This window comes from Chenopodium quinoa, unplaced genomic scaffold, assembly GCF_001683475.1.
Source record: "Chenopodium quinoa cultivar QQ74 unplaced genomic scaffold, ASM168347v1, whole genome shotgun sequence".
NCBI classification, from domain to species: Eukaryota; Viridiplantae; Streptophyta; class Magnoliopsida; order Caryophyllales; family Amaranthaceae; genus Chenopodium; species Chenopodium quinoa.
The window spans coordinates 338,369-357,275 of record NW_018744469.1 but is presented as its reverse complement, the minus strand read 5'-3'; the positions used below and the strand labels follow the sequence as shown (position 1 = coordinate 357,275).

The window sequence follows — 18,907 nt, the reverse complement described above, 5'->3', positions numbered from 1 at the left end:
AAAAATGCTAAAGAGACCTTCTGAGGAGCCCTCACAGGTTCCTTCCATGCCAAGGAGGGTTCCGTCTGCCCCCCTACTTCTGGAAGATCGCCTGTATCTGACAGGCCAACCTTAGTAGGCAAGAGCCTGAAGGACCTTGGCCTAAACACATGGCCGGTTGACCTTGAGGCGAGGGAGCTTGAAACACCCTTGAGCCAGCAGCCTGCTGCAACGACTGACTCTAATGCGGCTGGGGGTAGGGTGACCCCTCAGCCTGAGAATGAAGGTATGGCTTTCACATTTGATCCCCCTGGCCGCTTGGGCCTATACGAGTCAAGTCCCAAGCTACCCAATCAGGGGATTCCTCCGACAGCCGACAGAATATAGGTGCCGCCTATGCTCGTTACTTAACAAATGACTCTATTGGTGCAAATGCCTTTTCCCGTTGGCCTGACCTCCAACAATATGCAAAGAGGATGCTGAGGACCCTTACACGATCCGAGAAGGAGGCGGTGTCGGGTGTGTATCAGGTCAACATTGACCGCCTCAATGCCCTGCTTGCTTAGGTAATTTGCCGGTTAGGGTATTGAAGCCAAATTGGCTCTCCTCCGCGTGGCATTTAGAAAGCGCTTTTACCTTTTTGCCAGTTGTATAATAATTGAGAGACTAACTCTTTTCCGGTTGATATTGCAGGTGATGCTGAGGGTAGACGACCTCAAGGTTCCCTTGAGGAAGAAGCAGGAGGAGGTAAGGGACACCCATAAGCGGGCGGCTGATCTCATTGATGTTACTCAGTAAAACAAATTAATGTATGAAATTAAAACTAAAAGCCGGGAAATGAAACATTAGGAGCTTATCAAGGAGCTCACTGCGGCTGCGGAGACGACCAACAAGAAGGCGGCTTACTTTGAGTTGCAAGTGAAAAACCTCCAGGCCGATGTCAAAGCACTGGGGGATGCTGATAAAGAGAACACCCAGCTGAGAGCAGACGTCTCCCGGCTGAAGAAAGAGTTGGCCCAGACGTAAGCCGACCACAAGGCTAAACTGGCGGCCGAGCAGGACCGGCTGGTCGATGAAAACGAGCAGGACTACGAGGCTCGTATAGAGATGGTCTGGTCTCTCATCCACCCGGACTGCAAATAGGAGTTCTTTGAGCTGAGGTATAAGTACATCACCGAGGTGTACGATGCTCAGGCTCTTGGCCTTGAGAAGTTGGCTCCCTTCGAAGAATGGGCTGGCATTGGAGATCAGGAAGAGGAGCAGGCGGAAGAACGAGCGTCGGTTAAGGCTAATCAAGCCCAAACTTAGCAAACTCAAGATGCTCCTCCATCCGGCCAGGGCCAGACGTCTCAACCTCCCCAGCAGCAGTGAACCTTGTTTTTTATTTCTGGCCTGCGTGTCGAGTATTTCATATTTATTCTCTTTCTCACCCGGACGTAGTACCGGGTGACAATTACTCGATTACTTTTTAATAGAATTTGCCGACTGAGTCGGTTTGCCTATATTTGCCTTTGATATATTTTGCTTAAATTTTTGCAATTTTCTCAATTTTCTGGTATGCACAAATATTTTTGCAATTAACCTAATACAGGCGGTTTACTGGGTACATTGGCTTTATCTGCCCCTGGACGGTTGTTTTCTTGGTATTTGCCCCACCCTAAGCAGGCAGTTGTCCAAATAAGCATACGAACGAATACACAGACGGTCAGTGGCCGCCTTTAGAGAAATTTCTCATTATTTTCTAAGTTGGAATAGCAGACGGTTTTGGCTAGGGACCAACCTAGATTACTTCTATAAACCGGCTATGATTTGGCCCATAGGGTAATCAGTCTTTGCCAGCTGCATAATAGCAAACGACCATTGGCCAGGTGTAGGTATCATAACCGGCTGTAGTGCCTTTGGGAATTGACCGGTTATATCTGACCAAGATATTAGTTACCGCTTATATTGCTTTGAAGCAACGACACGGTTGTATCTAGGTCTTAATTGATTATTCAAACAACCGCGAGTTATCTTAACCTAGACAGTCGGTTAAAGCCGCTTGAGTTATGATTTATAGAACAATGTACCACCCATATGGGAGATGCTCTCTTCGACGAATTCACCCGAATGGGCGTCGCCAATTGCCTGCTCATGTTGGAGCAGGCGGTTTGAAGGTTATCCGGCCATTGGCCTCGTAAATAGCTGCTAAGTTTGGTACTTAGTCTATATCTACTCAAGGTAGAGCAGACGTCTGCCCGGTTGTGCATTACACAGACGGGACTTTATACAAGAAACCATAAATAAAGCATCTTTTCATTAACATACTCTATTTACAAAGATTTACAAGTCTTTAGAAGTAGTACTTTTTCAAGTTGTCTACATTCCAAGTTCTGGCTAACTGCCTACCGTCTGGAGTTTCCAGGCGGTAGGTGCCGCCTCTAACTTCTTCAAAAATCTGGTAAGGGCCTTCTCAATTAGGGGTCAGCTTCCCTTTCTCATTAGCCCTACCGGTTGCCTCCATTTTTTGTAACACAAAGTCCCCCACTTTTAAGGGTCGTTTGTGCACTCTTCTGTTGTAGGCTTTGTCATTCTCAAACGGTAAATCTCATGACACAAGGCAGCATTGCCCTGCGCTTTGAGAGTGAATCCAATGCTAGCCGCATGGCCTCCTTATTAGCCTCTTCATCATAGAGCATGATTCGATGTGTTGGTTTGTAATGTTCAATAGGCAGGACGGCTTCAGTGTCGTAGGTCATGAGGAACGGGGTTTCACTGGTTGCCCCCTTTTTAGTTGTTTTGATGGCCCATAGGACATGAGGCAACTCATCTGCCCAAAGACCGCCAGCCCTTTCAATTTTCTTTTTAATGCCATCTGAGATGGGAGCTTGTTGAAGGCTTCAACTTGGCCGTTTGCTTGGGGACGGCCGACTCATGCAAAGCAAAGTGAGATCCCTTGATCTCCCAACCAACTCTTGAGGGTAGGCGTCTCAAACTGAGGGCCATTATCAAAGACCATAGACATAGGTACCCCAAACCGGGTTATAATATTCCTCCAAATGAAGGAGATGACGTCCTTTGTCTTTATGCCCTTGACCGCCCAACCTCTATCCATTTGGCGAAGTAAGCAACGGTAACTAAAATGTACCTCCGTCTGCTTGTAGAAGGCGTATATGGACCTAAATAGTCCATGCCCCATTTGGCGAATGACACTGGGCTAAATATAGGCGTTATATCAGTAGCCGGACGGTGTATGAGTTTGCCGAAATTTTGACATTTATCAAATTTCTTCACCATTTCCATGGCATCTGCCTCAAGAGTGGGCCAAAAGTAGCCTTGCCGCCTAGCCCTTTTTGCTAGAGCTCTGCCGCCTATGTGTGATGCGTAAAAGCCCGAGTGCAGATCCTCTAGAACATCTTTCCCCTTTTACGGGGTAACACATTTCAACAATGGCTAGAGGTAACCCTTTTTGAAGAATTCTGAAAGGAATAGTGTCCTTCCAACAAGTGTATTATTCTGATAGAGGGTTCAAAATTATTATAGAGCTAATTCTTCAATAAGGTCAAGTGATCGGAATGCCTAGGTGGAGGCCGCTTCCGATAAGTAATAATAAGGTATAATTAATATTACAGCTTAATCTTAACTGAACCCTTCGGGACAAACCCAATCGAAAAACCGATCCGAGACGACGAATTAATCTGAAGGATTTAATGAGTCGTCGTAGTTTTACGAACGCAGAAGTCGGATATCGAGCCTAAGGCGTCGAGACCGAGTGTCGCAAAATCACAAGCAATAAGTGCGAGCATAGCCGCAGCATCACATTGACCTAGCCATGTGAAGTGCTAGGCTAGGCTAGCTAATCGCAAGCCTAGCAACATCATGTGTGTGCTAGGCACACCATGTGTATGTTAGGCGCGCAATGTGTGCTAGGCGCACAAGGCAGCCCATCGCAACAGCATGACTGCGTGTGTGCATGCCTTCGCATGGCACAGCAGCATGCGTGCTTGGGTGCCTAGGCACTATCGCATCGTCGCAGCGTACGCACAGCTCTCTATCGCACCATCGCATCACACCACTATCGCATGGCTAGGCTAATGCGGATGTGCGTGTGCGTGTAGGGCATCACAGAAGCAGCTCTAGCCTCGCCTAGTGTGTGTGTGCATGCGTGCAAGCCATCGATGCATCGCTAGCACAGCACCAAGCATCGCATGCTTGTGCGTGTGGCTGGCAAGGCGATGCCCAACATGTGTGGCTCGCTAGCAGCATGCATGCTGGGAGTGCGAGTGCGTGCGAGTGTGAGTGCCAGGCCAGCGCCAGCACCTAGCAGCGCCCAGCGATAGCACGCATCAGCAGCACGAGCATCGCCCAGCACAACACGCATATGTTGGCTGGGGTGATGCGGGGATGCTGGGTGGCTGGGCTAGCTGGGAGTGCTAGCTGTGCATGCTGGGCTGGCTGTGCTAGCTGGCCAGCAAAGGAAGCAACCAGCTTACCCAATGCTTGGAGGCGGTTTTGTGAGGTGTGGGGACCAACCCTTGGACAAAGCCTTGGGGAGCAAGGCAATGGTCCCCCCAACCTACTCTTGGTCCTCACTTAACTCGCTCTCTCCCCTTGACACTTGTTGTATTGTGATTGATTTGATTATTAATTTAATTTAGAATTTAATTAATTATCAAAATTACTCATTCTCCTACATTGGTTGGGGAATGAAAATCAAGGGTTCATTTCCCTATAAATACCAAGGCATGGGTATTTGGGAACGAACACACTTGAGTTGAAAAGTAAAGGAAACTCCATTGTTGAGCATACCTTTAAATTCGTAAAACTCTAGTTTATTTTGTCCGGGCCTTGACTAACCTTCGAGGCTTAGGACGATCGGGTCGGGTTCGAGGGTACGATCCCGTCGGAGACATCGCACTATCGGGGTTCAAGTAAGAGCTCATAGTTGAGCGAAGCACGCGTCAAAGGTATAATCTTTTATCCTTTCTTATGCTTTAAATTATGTTTTGCTTGTTTATTGCATTTATTATGGGGGCGGGTCTTGGTGGGTTTATTATTGTGGGTCACTACGAAACCCTACAGCGGTATTGGAGCCGTGCTCCTTTTAATTTTTGCAATTATTTATTAATTAAGGTGTTTTAAAGTAAGATTTAAATTCTGGTTTTGCTTTTCTAATTAGATTAGAAGCTCGTTTTAATTAATTTTAAAACTCGTATTTTTCTCGATTTGGCTGTCGAACCCAGATTTTTGGGTGGAATCGACATTTTGAAGCAGATTCCACCCTCTTCGAGAACTGTCCAGAAGCCAAATTCGAACCAGAAACCCAAGTTTTTGGGGGTTTTTTTTTTTTCGTTTTTTCAACGAAAATTTTAAATCTTTTTAAGCCTTGATTAATGCAAGAATTACAAGGTTAGATTAAATGCATGATTGCATCCCTAATCTACTGCTATTTTAAATATCCTTAAGCATAATTATGGAGTTTTAATTAGTGCTTGAGTTGATATGCTATTTGTCACACAAACTTGATTTTTCACAATTATGCAAATAAATTGCATCAATGTGTGAATGTTTGATGTGAATGTGTAATTTTAAGTTCCCAATTATGTTAAAGATCTAATCTTTAAAAGTTTAAATGATTGGAACTTTAACCCTAAATTCCATGATTGAACTAAGTTTGGATTTTTTTTCATTTTTGGTTAATTAAAATCCTTGAAGTTCAAATACTTGTGAGTAAAAATTGATTAAACTTCATATTGGAAGATGTAATCTTGGTATTTTACACAAGTATGAAAGTTGGAAAATTTTATCATTAGATGGTTAATTTTTTTTTTCCAACTCCCATTTGTCAAATCCATTATTAGTTTAAATATTCGTTCAATTAATTATGGACATAGCTCATTCAATTTTAAGCATAAAGAAAGACCTAAAAATTATTTTAAAATAATTTTTTGAATGATTTAGGTTTATGCACCATTAAAATTGAATTTAATTAAGTTAGACTTATTTTATTTTAAATTTTTCCTCAAATTGATTCTAAAATAAAATTTAGAATTAATTTATGCCACACATAAATCGGGATCAAAATCCTGAGTAAAATGCACGCAAATCGATGCAAAACCGCAAGCGTCACCAAGATTAGCCGGGCTGCCTAGCATCCCACATGTAGGCTGCCTATGGTGTGCGCATGGGCTGAGCATCAATGGTGCGTGGCTATGTGGCGAGGGGTGCTAAGGCGCTGGGCTTGGGCAGTGGCATTGGCTGCTGGTTGCTTGGGATGCTGCTAGGCAGCGTGGTAGCAAGCACCAGCCAGCCCCCCACTTGCTGGCAGGCGCCAGCATGTGAGCTAGCATGCGTAGCAAGCAGCTGGTGCTGGCCAGCGTAGTGTGCTGTGCTGGGCGCAGCATGCTAGCACCAAGCGCCAGCACAGGCCTTGATGCTGCTGGTGCGTGTATGACGTAGGCTGCTGGCGTGCTTGTGCTGCTGCCGGGCATCGAGGCAGCAAGCCCTAGCCAGCCAGCCCACTGCTGCCTAGCATCCATGGTGCGCAATGCACCATGCTTGGTTGTGGCTACGTTGCTTAATTTTTGAGCTATGTAATTTTGTGAAAATTTTGCCGTTTTAAATAATTTATGTAATTATTTTAACGAGGTTAGACCTCGATTTTTCCAGCTTTTGCAAAATTTTTTGATTTTGACAAATTATGGGTTAAGCCGACTTAATTAATTGGATTGATTAAGTATGGATGCGGAATTTAGTGAGAGCTTAGTTAATTACGTGAGCTTTTTGCATTTTAGAAATAATGGATTAAACCACTTTGACTAGTTTTAATTCGGCGCGTTAATTGGATTAGCCACCTAAGTTAGTTACTAGTTTTGCGTGTTTATTTATGTATTTCGTAATATTCATGGGCCATTCACAAATAGTGAATGGGTGAATGAAAGATTGTTTTCAAAACTGGTTTTGAGAAAAAAGACAACTAGTAGGACACGAATAGGATAGAAAATACGGACTGTGTTCCGTTATGTATTTTTGTAAATCTAAATACGGTCTGCGTACCGTTAAGTATTTTTGTACTTTAGATTAATCTTAGTCGTAGTAGCTAGTTATTTTATTTTGGAAAAGATGTCTCAAGACGGTGTTTCGATGAAGACGAGCCAAGATGAAGACCCTTGAAGATTTCAAGGGGTCATGCTAGTTGCCAAATGCATCAATTTATGCTTTATATATATTATTGTTATATATGAATGTTAGATGCATGTCTATGATTTCATATGTTGCGACAATTAGTTAAGTTCACTTAAATCAACTAACATAGAATGTCGTGGCAACATAGAAAATTTGCGTGAATGCTTTTAAATTTCAACTTATTGGTTATATGAATGGTTTTTCATTTCAAATTCTTTCAATTGTAGAACAATGTCTGCAAGTAACTCAAACAACAACCAAATGTGCCCGGAACTCCCCGAATAGTTGGCCTTTTACTTAAACTTGGTCAACTTCAAGGAATAGGAGGAGGAACTCAGGAAAACTCTCCGGAATTGTTCCTTGGAGTACACTCTTGACACTCCCATTACAAGCTTCTTCTCTGAAGGAATCATGACCGAAGAGGCTCATGAAGAATGGTCTTCCAATTGCAAGAAAGTCTCACGACTTATGGAAAATTCCATCCCCGAAGATTGGAAGGAAAGTCTTCCCTCCTATCTCCCAGACATGTTCCTCAAAGCCCTTGAGGACGTTGTTAGTGTACGAGTCACCAAGAGTGACAATGGAAACTATGATGGACTCGTGTTTGATTTGACTAGGTCACTTTCAAACATGAAGATAAGGCCACTGCATGAAGGTTGTCTTTCCAAGGAAAGGCGCCGGCTTTGGACAAAGGTCTACAATGCCAAATTGAGACCCGGCATGCCCCTCCGACCTCATGTGCTTGGAATGCCTAGGCTCTTCAAACACATGCAGCTGCTCGGAATCCCATTGGAAGATGAGATGACGGGGCATATCTTACTTGCTTCACTCCACTCGGGCTATGATGCACTTAGAGTGCATATAGCTGCGGGAAAGGAGACACGCTCCTTTTAGGAGGTGGTGCAACAACTTAGCCAAGCCACCGCCTATGGAGCGACCCAAAGGCCCTTGAGAGCTAAGAAAAGGGAGTTCAAGAAGGTCAAGGCAAAGATGAGATGCTTCTATTGTGGCATGCAAGGCCATTACAAGAGAGAATGCAAGCTCTTCCAGGAAGAGGGGAATATTCCGACTTCCTCAGGTATCTTCCTAAACACTTGTGAATTAAGCTTATCATAGGTATTAGATACCAAGTATGACTCACTTAATGTTACCTTTTCAGGGACCATGTGAGAAGCTTATCAAGTGTTGGTGCAAGGACAAGTAGACGACGAAGATGGTTTTTCGGTCGTGCTTGCATGCACTATTTTGTTGATATACGTGTTTTATACAATGGTTTTCCCCGGTTTTACTTAGTAATTTTATATGGTTTTGAGCTCTACGGAGCCATTTCTTGCTAACAATCTCTTCTTTAGTGTATTCGATTGTTTTAGTAAGCTTTTTAGGAATATGAAGCGTTTCTAGGCAATTGGACGTGTTTTTAGTAGATTCGGAAGAGTTGATAGCCAAGAACTGCAATTTATGTGGAGTGCCCGACCGGGCATGGCTTGCCCGGGCAGACCGGGCAATGAAGAGTTCACAGGAAGAAGCCCAATTCTGAACGGTGCAACGCGCGCCCGATCGGGCAGGCTTCGCCCGGTCAGACCGGGCGATGAAGAAGTCAAGTTATGAAGATGCAATTCTGGAAACGTGTTACGCGCGCCCGACCGGGCGAGGTTCGCCCGGTCTGACCGGGCAAAGAAGGAAAACTGTCGTATTTTACGCAGCCTTCCTCCGCCCGATCGGGCGAGGTTTGCCCGGTCTGACCGGGCGATGTTCAAGATTGCGCGATTTCAGCTATTTCCGAATTTCTATCTTTTGAGGGTATAAATACCCTTTTGTAATTAACTTTTAAAGAGAGTTTTTCATTAGTTTTTCTCCTTAAGCCCTAGAAAACTCTCAAGAACCCTAGTTTTATTTCCTTTAAGCAATTTCAATCTTTTAATCCCAGATTAATCAATTGTTCATCAACAATTTGAGTTCTTTCAATTGGAGTAATTGGTATTTATCTTACTTCACTCTTTTCTGATATTCACTGTTCTCTAAATATGTTTTCTTTACTGTTTCTTGTTTTTGAACTTGATTTTGATTTTATTATGATGTGTGAGTAGTTTCCTTAATCCGGGATCTTGCTAAGCCCGATTATGATTGATGTATAAAGTAGATCTTTAAATTCCCCAATAATAATCCCAATTGACATGCTTAATTGATTGTGTTTATGCCAATACTAGATTAGGAATAATTAGTATTGTTATCATCCCTTTGTTCTTATTGCAACGGAAGTTGGGTATTAACGGGATTAGGTTATTCCAATTAAGGGTTTGAAGATCATCACGGAAGTAGATGATTGAATAATTAGGAATCTAGGCATGGTGTTTAATGTCCCTTATTCGCTTGATTCCACGGAAGTAGGCTTGATAGTTAATTTGGGAAGCCATTGATAACTTGGAAGAGACCTTTGGTATTATTATTAGGGATTGCTTTTCTTCTTGTCAATTGATTTATATATTGGGGGTAGATTTATTAGTTTATCAATCATAATCGTGGTAATGCTTGATCTTGGATGCTTTAGTTTATTGATTAATATTTCCTCTAGTTAATTGTGTTATTTAATATATTAGTTGATTATTATCATCCATTATTGATTGGTGACGTGCTTAGTGATTAATTGAGTCTGATTAATTGAATGAACCATAGTCTCTTGGGATTCGATCCTTACTTGCCCTACTACACAGTTAGAAGGAATAGTTAGGTTATTTTTGTTAGGTACGCGATAAGCCTATCATTTGTCTATGACATGTAATTAAACTAATCTTAGTTCTTCATCATGCTTTTGAACATACTATGATCTATGGTGTTGGACACCTAGTGACTTTGAATGTAAGAATTTGACAATAGTTGTCTTGCAAATATATGTTCAATGGAAATTGCATATTTTACATATGATTAGACAAGAGTTGATACCGCTAACTAAGACCACTAAGAATTCAACTTCGTTAACAAACATTAGTAGATATGGCTATATCTACTTAATGTCGAATAAATCTGAATCTTTTGACAAATTCAAAGAATTTCAGAAAGAAGTTGAAATCAACTTGGCAAGAAAATTAAAGCACTTCGATCGGATCGAGGTGGCGAATATTTGAGCCATGAATTCAACGATCACTTGAAAGAAAATGGTATTCTTTCAGAGTTGACACCTCCTGGAACTCCTCAATGGAACGGAGTATCCGAACGGAGGAATCGAACCTTGTTAGACATGGTTCGATCAATGATGGGTCTTAGTGAACTTCCTATATCTTTCTGGGGACATGCGCTACAAACCGCGGCACTAACACTGAACCGAGCTCCGTCAAAAGCTGTTGAAAAGAGTCCATATGAATTATGGACTAAGCTAGAAACCTCCTAGGTTGTCTTTTCTCAAGATTTGGGGATGCGAAGCATATGTCAAGCGATTGATTTCGGACAAACTTTACCCCAAATCAGACAAGTGTTTCTTTGTGGGGTATCCAAAAGAAACCAAAGGGTATTACATCTACAATTAATCCGAGAACAAAGTATTTGTTGCTCGTGATGGTGTCTTTTTGGAGAAGGAACACCTTTCCAAAATGACAAGTGGGAGGAAAATCAAACTCGACGAAGTTCGAGAGGACGAGCAACAATGTCAACCTGATAAAACTGAAAATCTAAGTGCTTTGGAAGCAGCTGAGAAGATTGGTCAGAATCAAACAGACAATGTAAATGCTCAACCCATTACCCTTCGTAGGTCGCAACGACAAAGATCTTCACGAGACAGATACCTTGGTATTGTCTTAACTGTTGATCAAGACATCCTAGTTATGGATGGAGATGAGCCAGCGACATAAAAACAAGCTATGACGAGCCCCGACTCTGTTAAATGGCAAGAGGCCATGAAATCCGAGATGGACTCCATGTCTGAAAATCAAGTCTGGGAATTGGTGAATTTGCCCGAGGGTTACACACCCATTGATTGCAAATGGATCTTCAAATTGAAGACAGACAAGGATGGAAATGTATCGATATACAAGGCTAGGCTGGTGGAAAAAGGTTATAGACAAATCCACGGGATTGACTATGATGAAACCTTTTCACCGGTTGCAATGCTTAAGTCTATCCGGATTATTCTAGCGATTGCTGCATATTACAATTATGAAATATGGCAGATGGATGTCAAAACTGCCTTCCTAAATGGGAATTCGGAAGAAACTGTGTACATGACACAGCCAGAAGGTTTTGTTGATCCGAGCAACGCTGGAAAGGTTTGCAAGCTTAAGAAGTCCATTTATGGACTAAAGCAAGTCAGCAGGAGTTGGAATCTGCGATTTAATGAAGCCATCAGCAAGTTTGGTTTTATCAAGAATCCAGATGAATCTTGTGTATACAAGAAGGTCAGTGGGAGTTACATCGCATTCCTAGTCCTATATGCCGATGACATACTGCTCATTGGAAACAACACAAAATTAATGGAGTCCGTAAAGGGCTGGTTGGGAAAGTGCTTTTCAATGAAGGACTTAGGAGAGGCACAATACATATTGGGCATCAAGATCAACAGGGATAGATCTAAGAGGATGATTGGATTGATCTAGAGTACTTACATTGATAAGGTACTGGCACAATTCCACATGGAGAAGGCCAAGAGAGGGCATCTACCCATGTCCCATGGCGTAACTCTCAGCAAGAAACAGTGTCCATAGACACTTGTTGAGCGAGAGAGAATGGATCATATTCCATATGCTTCGCTAATTGGGTCGATCATGTATGCTATGATATGTACCAGGCCAAATGTATTGTATGCTTTAAGCTCTACGAGCTGATACCAATCAAACCTAGGAGAGGTGCATTGGACTGTGGCCAAAAATATCCTGAAGTACCTGAAAAGGAACAAGGATAAATTCCTGGTTTATGGTGGCCATAAAGACCTAGTTGTTGAAGGTTACACTGACGCTAGATTCCAGACTGACAGAGACAACTTCAAGTCACAGTCAGGGTACATATTCTGTTTGAATGGAAGAGCGTTTACCTGGAAGAGTGCCAAGCAGAGCACCACTGCAGATTCTACAACTGAAGCCGAATACTTGGCTGCTTCAGAAGCCGCTAAGGAGGCTGTTTGGATTCGCAAGTTCATCAGTGAACTTGGTGTTGTACCCTCCATCAAGAGTTTGATAGATCTCTACTATGACAACAATGGAGCTATCGCTCAGGCTAGAGAGCCAAGAGAGCACTAGAAGGTCAAACATGTCCAAAGGCGATTTCACATGATAAGGGAATGGAATCCGAAGGTGAAATCAGAATTTGTAAGATCGGCACGGATGATAATGTGGCTGATCCTTTGACTAAACCTCTGCCTCAAGTGAAACACAACAAGCACATTGAGGCAATGGGAATCAAGCACGTTGGAGATAGGCTTTGAAATTCCCTATACATGTGTTTTAATTAAACTAGATGTTTTAATGTAAGACACTGTATTGAAACCATTCATTAATGGAGTAATTAAATTTTTAATGCAAAATTAATTTTCACTCCATTGCTATTTAATTATGGTTTAGAATTAAATAATGAGTCCATTCGATTTATGGAAATATTCAAAACAGGATATCAAGACCATGTCTTGGATAAAGAAACACCTGTTAAGTGAACATTGAATATTTAAATCGAAAATTATCCCTTATCGAGGTCATTTAAATGATGGACGATTGATGACCACCAGAGATTAGTGTATAGTATGATTTACAGCACCGTTTCTTATGCTGCAAGGACATGATGGTCATAAATTATTTGCACAGGTGCCAGTTTGGAACTCACTGGATCGACCTATGAGAGTACTTTAAGAGATTCAAAATTGTCATAAGTAAATTACTCATTATAGCTATCGGAACTTATTTCCTCGACCATGAGTATTGTGAAGTTTTCTTGTTTGAGTACTAGTCTCTTTGATGTTGCCCAACGTCTTCCGTAACTAGGGATCATAACGAGAACACTCAGGAGATTAGGTCCTCTTAGTAAGAGAAACTTACAATGCAAGACTGGGAATGTCTCCATATTAACAATAGGGAACATGTCTTTGTTGTTTACAAGGCCACTCGAAGAGTGAGACTGTGAAAATGCATGGCCGTGCTCAGATGGATTTTAGAAATCATCTGCTTATTGACAGTCGAACTCGGAGATCGAGAAACACTTTTGAACATAATAAGGATGACGATGAATCTTACCTTATTGTTCACGAATAGACATTAAGCGACATAGGAAATGGGCTATACACTGTATGCACACTTTTTCGGAAGGACAAGTGGGAGATTGAAAGGAATGGTGTCCTTCCAACAAGTGTATTATTCTGATAGAGGGTTCTGAATTATTACAGAGCTAATTCTTCAGTTAGGTCAAGTGATCGGAATGCCTAGGTGGAGGCCGCTTATGATCAGTAATATTAAGGTATAATTAATATTACAGCTTAATCTTAACTGAACCCTTCGGGTCGAACCCAATCGAACAACCGATCTGAGACGACAAATTAATCCAAAGGATTTAATGAGTCATCGGAGTTTTACTAACGCAGACGTCGGATATCGAGCCTAGGGCGTCGAGACCGAGCGTCGCAAAATCACAAGTAACAAGTGCGGGCATAACCGTAGCATCACATTGGCCTAGCCATGTGAAGTGCTAGGCTAGGCTAGCTCATCGCAAGCCTAGCAACACCATGTGTGTGTTAGGCGCACCATGTGTATGATAGGCGCGCAATGTGTGCTAGGTGCACAAGGCAGCTCATCGCAACAGCATGACTGCGTGTGTGCGTGCCTTCGCATGGCACAGCAACACCGCAGCATGCGTGCATGGGTGCCTAGGCACTATCGCACCATCGCAGCCTACGCACAGCTCTCTATCGCACCATCGCATCATAGCACTATCGCATGGCTAGGCCAATGCGTATGTGCGTGTGCGTGTGCGTGTAGGGCATCGCAGCAGCAACTCTAGCCTCGCCTAGTGTGTGTGAGCATGCGTGCAAGCCATCACAGCATCGCTAGCTGATGTGTGGAATTTATGCCACCATTTTAACCCTTTTCACTACCGATTTCCCCCGGATTTGTCACTTGCTTATGCCTCTTTTCACCCCTTTTATCTTGATTTTAGTCACTTTAGCTCCCTCTCGTATTTTTCCTCCCCTTTTGTCTTTTCTTTTAGTTTTTACCTCCTTTTTTTGTGTTTTGACAGCTCCCAGCGCTCATGTGCGAATCACGAATTAATAGCCCGAGTGGAGATGCCAAAGGAGCTTGCCAAGGGAGTGGAGATGCCAAATTGGAGAGGGCGCGCTGTTCAGATTGGCCGCGGCGCGGACAGGAAAACCTTGAAGCCAGCAGAAGAAAGTGGAGATGGCGAGCCGCGGGCGCGGAGCATAGGGGCCGCGGGCGCGGCGTTCTGGGTTTGACGAGGCTATTTACCCATCTTGGAGAGGGCGCGGAGCCTGTTCGGAGAGCCCTCTTCCTTGCCCTTTTTCTTCCTTTTGGTAGAAGACTATAAATAGTCTCTTGCTTGAGTTTTCATTCATTCACTATTCCAGGAGCCAAAAATCATTTGTAGAGAGAGAATTCCACGGTTTCTAGAGAGAGAAAACACTAGTGTTCAAGAATCAATCTTTGTAATCAAATATTCAAGCTTTCTTCTAGATTGTTGCTACTACTTTGATGATTTGGTAATCTTTCATCTTTATAATATCAATCTTTACTTTTGTTTCTCTAGTTTTTGATCTTCTTTGTTTTATTGTTCTTACTTGAGTTTATTTCCATAAATATTCAAGCTTTATTAGTTTATTTGATTTCCTTTCAAGTTAAAATCATGTTAAGTTGTGTTGATATTGAATACATGCTTATGTTAGTTGTTATGGCTATTCCCTTCCTTCTAGCTTAGGTTTTTAGCTAGGGAAGGGGGTGAAAATCATGTGTATTTGAATATCTATTGACTATTGATTGGGACTTATTCTTGAGTTGATGATTTGAGCAATAATTCGCTTGGAGTTAGTGTGTGCACCTCTAATCCCAAGAGTCTAGCCCTTGATTGAATGCATGAGAATGATTTAATCTAGGTGTGAATGGTTTCATTGACTTTCTTGAGTAGTTGCATGAGAATGAACTATCTTAGGTAGAGTTTATACTCCTAGAATCGGTTTCCTATCAGTTTTCTTTAGTACTCCTTGTTCATGATTGAATCCCCCTCTCCCTTGTGCTTTTGTCATTGTTATCTCTCTAATCTTGTCCATTTATTTGCATTTAAGAGTGCTTAATCTATTTCACTTGTTTCTAGTTTATTCTAGGCTCAATAGTAGTTGGGTTGTCCATAGAATTCTTCAAACACAAATCTAAATACCCCTTTTTTGTTACTAGCAATTTCTCCTCGATTTCGTATTAATTGTGCTAAACCCCCGTTTCCTTGGGAATCGACCCTACCTTACCACTATCCAAAGAAAAATTGATAGAGTTAGGATAGGAGTTATAAATTGTAATTTTGATCTAGGATAGTAAACTAACGACCTATTGTCCGCCGATCAAAATTTTGGCGCCGTTGCCGGGGAAACGACTAGTTTTGCACATTTATTTGCGTGATTTGTAGATTTCGTTGCTTTTTGTTTAGTTCTTTTTCCACTTTCTAGTCATTGCTAATTGTTTTCTTAGCTTTGGTGAATGCAAAGAAGATCTCAAGGACCACCTACTCACAACCTCGATCACGAAATCGACCGAACCTTGAGACAAGTCCGTAGACTCTATCAAGAAGAGGGACGAGGTTTTGGTGCAATCTTTGATAGTGAGAGTGATTCTTGTTCCTCACATTCCCAAAGTGACGAAATGGCAGGACAACAAGCGAATGTTTTATTTCGTGAGTTCGGTAATCCGGAGGATTATGAGCTCACCGGTAGGATATTGTTACCCGTCACTGAAACTAACTTCACCATCCATCCTCAATACACTCGAATGGTTCAAGCGGAGCAATTCTCGGGTTCGCCAAGTGAAGACCCCATTGAGCATCTTGATAGGTTCCTTGAACTTTGTGCCATGATACAAACCAACCAAGTTTCTCAAGAATACATTCGGATGCACCTATTTCGGCAATCGCTTGCGGAGAGAGCAAAGAAATGGCTCAAGAAAGTCAAGCCTAATTCTCTCACAACATGGAGGGAAATTGTCCAAGCATTTTTGAAAAGGTTCATCTCCAAAGAGAAAACCGCCGAGATGAGGAGGAAGATAGCATCTTTTGAACAAGAGGCGGAGGAAAGCCTTAGTGAAGCTTGGGAGAGGTTTAAAGAGTTGGTGCAAGCATGTCCTCACCATGAATACAATCAAAGCTTACTCATGAGGTTCTTCTATGATGGTTTGGAACCGATGTCTCGAGCTAATTTAGATGCGGGGGCCGGTGGACAATTGATCAAAGTCCCTCAAAATCAAGTTGAAGCAACAATCGAAGAGGTAGTTAAAAACTACTCTTGGGGAGGAAGAAGGAGGAATGCGCCAAAGAAAGGTGGGAAGTATGAGTTGGAGAAAGTTGACCAATTGCAACATCAAATTGAGATGTTGACAAAAGGGCTTGCCAAGTTGAATACAAGTGTTGCTAGTGGTTCAAGCTCCTCCCAAGTCAACTCTTTCTCTTGTCAAAATTGTGGTGGCACCAACCACGATACATCCTATTGTGGAGGGTTAAGCCCGGAGCATGCAGCGGCATACAACACAAGGCAAGAAGGGTATAGAGGAAATGGTGGAGGAGTAGCTTGGAGACAACCACCACCCGTATTTGCAACCCAACCTCAACAATGGAATCAACAAGCTCAACAACCCTACAACTCCAACACCCAATATCAAAACCCTCCTCCATTCCAAACCCAAAATCAAAGAGGAAACTACCCAAGAAACAACCAACACAATAATCAACACCAATACCAAAATCAAACCCAAGCAACTCAAAGAAGTCAAGAGCAAGCATCTCAACCCGATTCTACTCAAACTCAAATTCTTCAACAACTTCAAGCCATGAATCAACAAATGCAAGAAGTCAAGGCTCATAACAAGATGGTTGATTCGCAACTAGCACAATTGGCCGAGAGGGTTCCTTTCAATTCATCTTCCACTTTGCCCGGACAATCACAAACCAACCCTTCCAGTATTGTGAAACCCGACTCTTGCAAGTCGATCACATTGAGATCGGGTACATCTTATGAGGGACCCAAGGGAGAGGATGGCAAGGAAAAGAAGGAAGGAGAAGAGAAGATGAGTGAAGATAAAAAAGTTGAAGAAGAGAAGGTTGATGAGAAAGAGAAGAGTATGGAGAAAAAGAAGTCTAAGGATGTGGTGACATCCTCAACTCCTAGTGAGGCTAGAAACCTCGATGGACCGGTTCCTTTTCCCGGTCGGCTTGCGGAGAGAAAATTGAACGATAAATTTGCAAAGTTTCTAAGTGTGATGAAAAACTTACACATTAACCTCCCTTTCATTGAGGTTGTCACACAAATGCCCTCATACTCCAAGTTCTTGAAAGAAATTCTCACCAACAAAAGGAAGCTCAATGATGAGCTTATCACTCTTCCCCATCAAGTAAGTGCACTTGTTCAACACAAAATGCCCAAGAAGCAAAAGGATCCGGGAAGCTTCACCTTGCTGGTCAAGATTAGGAACATGGAGGCTAGGGGTGCCCTAGCCGACCTCGGATCAAGTGTTAGTTTGATCCTTCTATCCATTGCTCAAAAGCTTAAAATTGAGATGATCCCCACAAGGAAAACCATTCAATTGGCCGATCGTTCGGTGAAGCTACCTTGTGGTGAGCTTGAAGATGTCCTTATTCAAGTTGGGCATATCTTTGTGCCATGTGACTTTGTAGTGATGAATATGGAAGAAGATGTGGATACACCTTTGATTTTGGGCCGTGAAGCTCTTAAGACCTTGGGGGCGGTAATCAATTGCAAGAAAAATACCATTACATGTGAGGTAGCCGATGAAAAAATTGTTTTTGAATTCTCTAAGCTACTCAAGACCCCCATGGTTGAGAAGTGCTATAGGGTTGATGCTGTTAATGAAGAGCTAGATCGTTTGAGAAGGGTTATCATGAGTCCTCAAGATCCAATGGTTGAAGCTCTCACATGTGAGGAAGATTACTTCTCCCAAGAAGCAAAGGAGTTTGCATCGAAGAAGCCAAAGAGGAGGAAGCAAGCGACCCTAAGCATGATGAGCTAGAACATGAGGAGGAAAAATTGCAGGAGAGTTCAGACAAGCGCACATTAGGGCGCGCTTTAAGGCATATAAATGGGTGATTTTGGATGTATTTAGGCCCGTTTTGGTCGTTTATTGCCTTGTTACACTCGTTTCCTTCATATTACGTGCTTCACGGGTTTCAGTCTGTTTTTGGTGTGTTAACAGGTATAGTTGACCAAGTTATGTCGAGTCCCAAACCATTGGTGCGTAATCAGGCTATTATCAATCCTAGTCCACCAAGCTAAGACTTTGCTGCGGTTCTCAAGGCCTTGAAAGGCAAGTTAAGTAGCAGGCAAGGCAGAACAGTTCACAAATATGACACCTGTTCACTATTTTGCTCATAACTTTCGTTATACAAGTAATATTGGAGTGATTTTAATTGCATTGGAAAGTAGACTTGAAGAGCTTTCCAACGATATATTGCACGCCCCAAACACAGCTCTAGATAAGAAGTTATAACTATTTTAAGAAGACCAAAGTGTCCGCAACCTTCCTGCCTATGCTTGCACGGCCGTGCCAGGAATTAGCACGGCCGTGCCAAATTC

The 18,907-nt window shown here is 42.5% G+C and overlaps 1 protein-coding gene across 1 annotated transcript; it reads left to right on the top strand.

Annotated features, from left to right (window-relative positions):
• The first annotated feature begins 17,186 nt into the window (after positions 1-17,186).
• Positions 17,187-18,344, top strand: LOC110697612. The gene is made up of 2 exons (XM_021874996.1): positions 17,187-18,062; positions 18,162-18,344. The coding sequence occupies exons 1-2, from the start codon at positions 17,187-17,189 to the stop codon at positions 18,342-18,344; spliced, it is 1,059 nt and encodes a 352-aa protein (XP_021730688.1).
• The last annotated feature ends 563 nt before the right edge of the window (positions 18,345-18,907 follow it).

Bases quoted from the DNA above. Each gene is read 5' to 3' on its own strand.
- LOC110697612 (XM_021874996.1), top strand. From the start codon at position 17,187: ATGGTTGATTCGCAACTAGCACAATTGGCCGAGAGGGTTCCTTTCAAT. The intron at 18,063-18,161 runs GTAATCAATTGC...ATGGTTGAGAAG, and splicing joins CTCTTAAGACCTTGGGGGCG to TGCTATAGGGTTGATGCTGT.